At 42.1% G+C, this 9,168-nt stretch overlaps 1 protein-coding gene across 1 annotated transcript in view; it reads right to left on the bottom strand.

The window, feature by feature from the left end:
* Window positions 1-1,672, bottom strand: part of LOC104395079 (profilin-2-like) — a 7,257-nt gene extending 5,585 nt beyond the window's left edge. The window contains exon 1 of the mRNA XM_010004747.1: window positions 1,556-1,672. Within this exon, the coding sequence (XP_010003049.1) occupies window positions 1,556-1,672 (117 nt within the window). The remainder of the gene's footprint in view (window positions 1-1,555) is intronic.
* Window positions 1,673-9,168: the final 7,496 nt, after the last annotated feature.

Below are 9,168 nucleotides of genomic sequence, written 5' to 3'. Positions count from 1 at the left end.
CTCCCCGCAGCGCAGGCAGCAGTCTCTGTCCCGAATCCTGCGCGCGGCCGGCGGGCTCCCCATCGCGCACACCGCGGCCGTTGCGTTTGTTCCTGGCTGGTTTTGTAAGTGGTGATCTCGGGGTTTGTTCTTCCAGGTTCCATACGAAAGTTGTTTCTTTAGAAACAACGCAGTTTCCCGTGTTCCTTTGTAAGGCATCAGGGTCTGTGCCCCTGTTGTGCTGAATGGGTACCTGGCCCTGGGCAGGTCATTGGTGTTTGTTCCTGGCTGGTTTTGTAAGTGGTGATCTCGGGGTTTGTTCTTCCAGGTTCCATACGAAAGTTGTTTCTTTAGAAATAACGCAGTTTCCCGTGTTCCTTTGTAAGGCATCAGGGTCTGTGCCCCTGTTGTGCTGAATGGGTACCTGGGCAGGTCATTGAAAGACCGTCCTACTGCAAGTTGCAGGAGTGTTTTAGGGCAATGGCTCTATCTTGCTTAGCACTGAAACTGGGGAGAGGGGTCCCCTTCCATCTGAGCAGGGTGGCCTGGCCTTGGTATCTGTTGTGATTCTCTGGGAAACTGAGACAGCTGGGATGTGAAGTGGCTGCCCATGCAATTAACTTCGAAGCGTTAGTTCAAGAAGTTAAATCTTACACCTGAATGTGCCAAGGCATAGCATATGATAATTGAATCCACCTGTTCCTGAAGTTATATCCCCAGGAAGAACGTTCACTGGGTATTTATAATTAGCATCCCTAAAGCATACTTCAGGGTGCTCCTGGTCTTGCTAAAACCCACTTCAGTTGTCATGAGATTGGGTGTTGTTTAGATACTAAAAGAGTTGCTTAGATTACTAGATACTTACAAAAGAGCTTGTTTGCATCTTCTAGCTTAATTCCATACATATTTTCTTAATTTTATTTTCACAGTGCCTTTCTCCCTCTGAGTTTGGAGAGCACCAGAGCTTTGCTTTATCCTTTTGCAGCCACCCATGTACAGCAAAACCAGCCTTGTGTCATTGTATCTACCAGGGCCTTACAGGCTTTATATTTTCTTTGGGCTTTTTAAATTGTGAAAGTTGTTTGTGAAGTTTGGATCACCTTCATCATCCTCTCTCAACAGATTCCTTCCATGAGAAGGAGAAAAGTTCTCTTCTGTCTAAAGTTGCTGTTGAGGGCCACTTACCTGTTTTTAATGCTCCTCTGTAGGAGGTCCCAGTTTAACACTACTACTTGCACAGAACAGAATGCCTCCCTCTTAAACACGAGACTGCTGGGCTCATTATTTTGAGAGTTCAGTCAAAATGCATTTGCGTTTTGTCTGTGTGGGATTTGGACTTTGTGTTGGTTTTGGAAGTTGCAATAAAGATTCCAAATTGTTTCCTTTTAATAAGATTTAATAATATAGAGACATCTTGTTACCCTGAGCCTAGCTAGGGGCAGGCCTTGGGAATTTCAGGGCTGCCTGTCTGCTGGTGTAGTCATTGATCACTGAGAGGTGGGCTGCCTGGTACAGCTGCGGAGGTATCTCGCACAAGAACCTGTGGCTTCTCAGGAGTTGCCTGGAGTTATCTCACCTTCTTGCCTGCACCCTTCTGCTCATTTGTCCATCCCTTCTGCCCGAGGACTGAGCACCCATTTCCAAGCCCTGGCAACCTGATGTCCAGCCCCGTTTCACGGGAGGCAGGACCCATGGTCACTGCCAGCCAGGAGCAGGGCTGAGCCAGGGGGACACGTTGCTGCTTCTACAGCCACCGAACTGGGCCTCAAGAATCCCGGGGTCGTGACAGTTTAACCTCTGGTGTGTTGGGTGCTTTGTCTCTGATGAACCAGACGTTTCATCCTGGGTGTCAAAGAATGCGGAGTGGGGTCTGGTGATATTACAGCTGCTTTGTGGGGAATATCACACCTTTTTAATAGCTGCATAAACCAGGTGATCAGTAGTGTGAGTGCTGTTTTGATGAGCAGATTGTGTGAGCAGCACAGGGACTACAGTTGTCTGCTTTTACTGATTTAAATCAGAAATAACTGCATGGAGTCTGGGATCTCCAGAATATAAATGGATGGACGAGAGTACAGGATTTGGGCTGGGCTTTAGTCATGTTATTTGTGCAGTAGCTCTATTAATACATTGAGAAAGTGAAGTCTAAATTGGGTTACAGTTATTTAATGTTGTGAAACTAGCAAGTAGCTTGTATGATTTGCAGGTTCATCAGTCACCAGTGCCTTTTCTAAAAACCATAATCCTTTAACTCTATTTTCACTCTTAGGTGCCTCATGTGGTCATGTTCTACTACAGTCATAATGCTAGTTGTATAGACAGTACTGCAACAGCACCTGTGAGGCTGTTTGATTTAAAGAGGATGTGCTCTGGATCTTAAAGACAGTAAGAGACAGGAGTTCCAGTTTCATTTTTTGTACTGAGTCTTAATTGGAATTGGAGACATTTGTTAAATGAATAATTTATAGGTAAAGAAAAATATTGTTAAAATTGATAGATGTAGTGGGTCACTTTAACACCAGTACCTGGACTGATGTGTGAAATGGTGCTGTCTGAACATGATACATGTATGATAAATGGTTGCTAAATTGTGAGTTCTTGTATTTTATAGTCTCTTCCCACATTCTGCCCAGCAGCTGCTCTGTCTGGAAGGTATTTGCACACTAGGGCCACAGTTGGTGTTTGGTTGCTTTTCTTATGCAGCTTGTAACAATTACTAGTCGTTTTGCTTTGGTTCAGAACTTTGTCTAAAATTTATGTTGGATCACGTCTAAGAAAAACAATAATTTGAAACAATTTTAAAGTACTGACTGTGCTTAGCTGGGATCTACTATTTATAGCTTTGTGAGAAACTTGACTTCTTTATACTGAAAAGCTAAAAGCTGAAATTGCCCAAAAACTTGAAGGAGGGTGTATATTTTGTCAGTAAAATATCTTAACTTTCTCACTACCAGAGCTACAGCTGTGCTCCAAATGGTGGGACAGCCCTTTAAAGGTAACATTCCTTAGGATGTCCCAGGTTCTTCCTGCTTTTCACCAGATTGACTCACGTGGCAATAACTCTAACCAGCCCTCTGTGTAGGCAGGAAGGGCAAGTGCCCATCAGGAAGACACAGCTGATGTCCCTGTAAGAAACCCCTCTCTGAGCCGCGCTCCCTCGCTGCATGCCGGTGGCTTCCTCTGCAGACCAGAGCGGGTTTCCTGTGGCAGTCCTCTCTGCACCACAAGGGCTTTTGGAATTGCAGAGGGGAAAACCCACTTAGAAGAGTCACGGGTTAGCAGATTCACTTCTGCTGACTAAAAGCCAAGAAGCAAGGAGCAGTCTGTCTGGTAACCTTGTGGTGAAGACTAGAAACAGGCTTTGCAGGGTCTTCCCGCAGCTCCTCGCTCTTGGTTTCTGTGTGTGACTGTTTTTGCACCACCTTCAGCTGCTTATTCCATCTACCACACCGTTTAGCCAGAGAACTATGAAATTTTGTCTGCTACATTACTTCCATCATTAAGCTTTCTTTCAGTGGCAGTGTCTGTAAATATGTCTGTCTGGATGATGGGTCATCATCCTCTGATCACAAGTCATTTTGCAGTTGATGCTTGTTATGTGTTAAAAGTCAGAGGGAGTTTTGGATCACAGACATACATTTATCTGTCATACATAATTTCTGCCCAAACCATCCACTGTCTGCAAAAGCATTTAATAATAATTCTGAAGTATAAAAAGCTGTATTTTCCCAGACAAATTCTACAATTTCAACCTTATAATGCTCTGTAAGATTACAAATATATATTGGTTTTGAATGGAGCAGAAATGAGTAAACATCAGTGGTTTTTTGCAATTCTTCTTATAATTTAGTATCAAATTTCTCTCTAGCCATGAAGTGCTTGATTCTAGCTATGAGTAGCATACTTACACTGCCTGCTGTCACCTTACCAAAGAAAAGCTAGTATATAAATGTTTAATATTTAGAATATTTTGTGTTAATTTTGGATAATTGAAGTACTGCTTAGTTTCAGCACCCAGAGAATTATTTTGGCCATAGCTGCTGTGTTTCTCTCTCAATTACATCTAGTCAAATAAATACCACATTTTTGAGAAACAAAGTATCTGAAAATTATTCTGGTCAAATTTGTCTACATAATCACAAAAGAAGATCAAGAAAATGTTTTAAAATGCATGAATGATGTGCTTAGGAGAGGTAAGCTCCACCTGGGAGTCCAGTACTGCTGATCTGGAGAGCACCACGGCAGCATGGATGAAAGGAAACATCAGACACCTAAAAATGGCATGAACAGGGAAAAGTAGAATTGAGTGAAGGGGAAAACAGCCTAAGCATGGTGTGCCTTCGTTTAGAACATGTGCTCTTCTTTCTACATGCCCCAGCGAAGGAAGGCAGTAGTCCCGGGTCTGGGCCGCAGGGCGGTGAGAAGTGGCAGAGGATGGTGGAGCTGGGTCAGGTCCTGCCGCAGTGCCCTGCCCGGGGGGTCCTGCCCGACCCCCTGCGCTGCCCTTGCAGAGCAGCAGGCGTGTGCCTGCACCTCAGGTATGTGAACAAACACTGATTGATTTCCAGGTAATTGTAAGGTGGTTTTTCTGAAGGGTGCAAGGATAAATAAACAAATAACAATCCCAGGTAGTTTTCAAAGTATAATTAAAATGTGGTTAAACTTAATCCAGCCTTCAGATATTCTCAGTATTACTCAGGAATACCTTTTTTGCCACAGTGCAACAACTGTTAAGCACCGTTAGACTAAGTTCCTTTCCAGAACTAAAACAGCAGTCTTGTTTACACACTGCTTTAAGGATGGCAGCTGGTGTTGTAATGTATTTGCTGCTGAAAGAAAAGAGAATGTAGCTGGAGCACAGATCCAAAACATGGAATTCAGGTGCTCAAAGCCAGAGCAGGTACATGCATGGCTCCACAGGCTGGCACTCCTCTCGCTGTTGCAGGGGTGTATTTCGAGCACTCTGCCTCTCCAGGCAGTGCCATGGTCTCTGTTTGGTACAGCAGCTGGGAGAGTAATTCAAACAGGCTTGTTTTCCTATGTATGTGACAGCTTTGAGATGTGGCTCCGTGCTTGGTGACAGTTTTGTGAGCGTTTGTTTCAGTAACTTCAAGACCCTGGCACTAGATGGAGCTTTAATCTACTTGCACTTAGAAGTCTATTAAGTTTAACCACAAGTTAAAAATAGGGAAGTCTATTAAGTTTAACCACAAGTTAAAAATTAAGATGTCTATGCCTGCTGCTACATTTACAGTGCCCTTTTCCCCTTTTGTTAGCAGAGTGGTGTAAATTATAATTTTAATTTAATTTAAATGAAAATATTGCAACAGAATGTCCTTGATCCAGTAGGTGCTTTATAATCACTCTTACTAGCACCCTTTAATGTACTCTCAGGCTCGTGGGAGAAGTTGCTGTAAGTTAGACATGCTGAAAATGTGCTGCATGTTTAAGCTTATAACTAGGCTGTGCTGAGTAAAGGTAAATCCATTTTCTGAGCAAAGTTTATGTTTATATTTCAGAATGGCGTGGGGGTGACCAAGCCTTCTGTTTGCTCTGTGCATTCAATAGGGCATTTTCATTTTCACTTCATGCTACCAGAGCCAACAATTCAGAATCATCTGTTATCAGTCACTTCATTTTTTTCTGCATGTGTTACCCTTGAAAATATTGAACAAATAGAAACAAATAAAAAACAGCTTTGGAACTGTAGTGTTTAATACTTTTCATCTAGCAAGCATCGTGTCTCACAGGCTGCACAGCATATATCAGAAATTTAAGACCATCTCTGCCTTCCACAGAAATAACTGGAAGTAGATTTAGTTTTGTTCTTGGGTGCCTGTGTGCTTATCAGCAAGAGACTGGTTCAGTCAAAACTGTTGTCCAGACTCTGAAGTAGCAAACTGCGTAATCAGTCTCTAGTCACAGCCACTGTGCTGTTTTAGTCAATGGTTTTAATATAGTAAACCAAGAGATACATGGGAAAAAATCGGAAGGCATGCTGTGCTCAGAAGACTGGAGGTGATAAAGAAGGAGATTGCACATTGCATCTTGTTCCTATCACCTTCTGAAGGTCTAACCCTTCAGTGTCTGTCACCTTTTATCAGTAGGACTGAGGGACTCCACACATACCATAGAATGAAAAGCCTTTGTAGAAAACCGTACGTGAATGCAGTATTGGCAGTATGAGCTAAAGCTCCTATCTGTGGAAGATTTCTACTACCCTACAGAGCTGTTAAGAAACCACATTATATATGGGAGAGCACCTGCAGGCTGCAGGTGGGCAGCAGGCTTTGCATATGGCAATCTGAGCATGGTGCTGGCCATACCGAACAGGGAGAAAGCACGAGCAGCTTTCAGAAAGAGACTGCTGAGGAAAGTAATTTCAGAAGGGTGCCTCATAGGTTACATGGCAAAAATTTTATTGCTATTTGTGACCAGATTCAGAGCCATAACTTCCATATGAATCAATGGAAGCTTGGTGTGTCAGTGTCTTAAGAGTTTGTTTTTACGAGGTTGTCACCAGTTGTGTTCAGGCTAACATTTCATCAGTACTTGTTTCAGGGGAAGCAGTTTGCCACCCTTTGAAGAAGTAGGAATGAATACACTGATAGCCAAATTCCAATGCATTTGAAGAGCAATGAGAAGTTATAGTTCCTGGTGGCATCACTGATACAGGCATAAAAGGGTTAAATGTTTCTATTTCTTTACACTTCCATCTAATTTTTCAAAAGTAGCTCATAAAGTTACAAAGGATCAAAGCATGCTGGAGCATTCTGTGTTGTGTTTAGCAGCTCCCCTGCTGCTGTGTGTGGGGGCACTCTCATTCAGTGGGTAGCTGTAGCTGTGGCAGCACCACCATCATTATATAGAAAACATGTCTACAGAAATAAATGTCTTAAAATCTGCACAGTGCATAAACTGACTTTTATTTCTGTTTAGATGCTCTTTATCTCATTGTCCCATATACTGGTTAATGTGGCTGGACAATTCTTCCTTTTTACTTGCAAGTGGAAAAGAAGTTGTATACACTGTGTTTTCAAAGATGATGTAGGATTTATCCACAAACTTGGATCCTCTGACTTAAATTTTTTGAAAAGTTACCCCTTAGGAAATGGAAAGCTTAGATTGTAGATTATATGTTTATGTTCAGATAAATAACTAATTCCTGAAGTCTAGATGACATCTTGGCAAGAAAACTAAGCAGGGAATGTAGAACAAAGGAATCTGTGGTAACAAAGGACTGGTGAGTTCATACAGCATATGACAGCAGCACCATGCTTATACAGATATATGCTGTCCGCTGCTACACTGAATTACTGCCCAAGGTGTGGCTTATGCCTGTTAAGAAATTCTTGACAAGCATGCTCTTGTCTGCATGGCTGACTCTTTTAGTGTTTACGTGTGGATTCGCAAAACCACAGACACAACTCCAGCATTGTTCATGCCAGTGCCACAGGCAGAGCTAAAATCACCTCCTTGTTCCCTCTTACTACAGGGCACTTGTTGAGGTGCAGCCGGTTGCTGGAGAGCGATAGGTCAGGCTGAGGCTGAACACAGGTCCATCGTGCTTGGAAGGACTAAGCTGCACTCTTTCTTCTCTAGCCATCTGTATCCTCCTGTGCAAGAGACTAAATCTACAGTTACAGATATTTGAAATGTAAAAGCTGATTGGGAAAGAAATCTTTTTTTTCTGCAGCATGCTGGGGAAATATTCCTGTGTAATTAATGTGGTTCTCATTAGAGTTTTTCAGCCTATTATTAAGTGAAAATAAATCACTTAACTACTCAGAATGATCTTTACTACTTGCAGGCATCAGGCAGTAATTAATAGAATTTTTGTTGCTTCACTACAAAACCTGATCAAAATCTGATTCTTGCAAAGTTTGATTTACCTTCTGTAGCAGATGCTTTTTGGGTTGGATGCATTAGAAACTTGAGGAGAATGCACTCTACAAATACTACCTTAAAAAAAGGAGCGTAGTGTTCTTCCCTTTGTTGTGTTGGCATCTTGGGAGGACAACAGCACTGTGAATGAAAAGTGGAGACAGCAAGCAGACAGGTTCTTTAGCCACCTTAATCTGATTGTCCTTACAGTGATATCACTCCTGAACTCCCAAGTTATTCCCGTTTCAACAGAATTAGGTCTGTAGTAACTGTGGCAACCCAAACCATAGAAAGCAGCTTATGACCTAAAGCTGAGGTTGCTTCTGAGTATTAATGGGGTGGGTTTTTTCCTCCTAGCTAAGCTATATTAGTTGGCCAAGGAAAGATAGCAAAATAACAGTTCTTTCATTACAGCAGTGCTTTGATGTTTGTATTTTACCTTGACCTCATCTCAGTAATAGGAAAAAAAAAAAAAGCAGAAGTTGGGAACTGAAATGACACTGGAAACAAATTTTGTCATTAAAGCACTGGATATTTTTTGTTGGTTCACTGCAAAATCTGAGCTTGAATTTCAATATTCTTACAGGCCTGCTTTTTCAGAGACTTTGCTTTGACCCATAGAATATATGAAGAGGATGAGTAGGGGGCATGGAAGTCTTCAGCAAGGCATGCAATCGTTTGCTGTGTGCAGTTAGACACGACCTGCAAAGAATATACATGAAATTGCTATTGTGCTCTTTTCTCACCTTCGTCTTGATAAGCAAAGCAAGCTTTGTTTGCATCTTTAAATGATGGTGCTTGTTATCCTAGGAATGCCTGTGATGCTCGGTCTGTGGCATTCGAGGAAGCTTTTTGAAATATCATGCACAAATTTTACAAGTTTATTTGGTCGTTTATCATTGCACTGTGTCTTAGTCACCCCGCAGCCTTCCAGGGCAGCAGGACTTCAGTTTCTATCACTAACCCCCCAGTTATTAATTTAAAACAAACATGTTTAACCATTTTGGTTCACCTTTATTTCTCTTCAGTGAGCAAATGAGGGCATGAGCCAAAATCTTTTGTCTCTATCATAGCTGAATATAATAGGTGAGCAGGAAATAATTTTGTCACACTGCTCCTCTCTGGAAGAGACAAAATCACTTATTGAAAATGAGAGGCTTAGGAACGAAATAGACACTAGGCTTTTCTGCAGTGTTAAGACTGATGTGCTTCCTGGTGTATTCAAAAGATCTTTTTCTAGGTGTCTGGAGACTGCATTTCTGAAGTTATAGACATTTTTCAGTTTAGGCATCTGGTAAGCAGGAA

This window comes from Chaetura pelagica, unplaced genomic scaffold (genome assembly GCF_000747805.2).
Source record: "Chaetura pelagica isolate M959 unplaced genomic scaffold, ChaPel_1.0 scaffold829, whole genome shotgun sequence".
NCBI lineage: Eukaryota > Metazoa > Chordata > Aves > Apodiformes > Apodidae > Chaetura > Chaetura pelagica.
The sequence above is the reverse complement of the archived record's forward strand: the minus strand, read 5'-3'. Positions and strand labels throughout refer to the sequence as shown.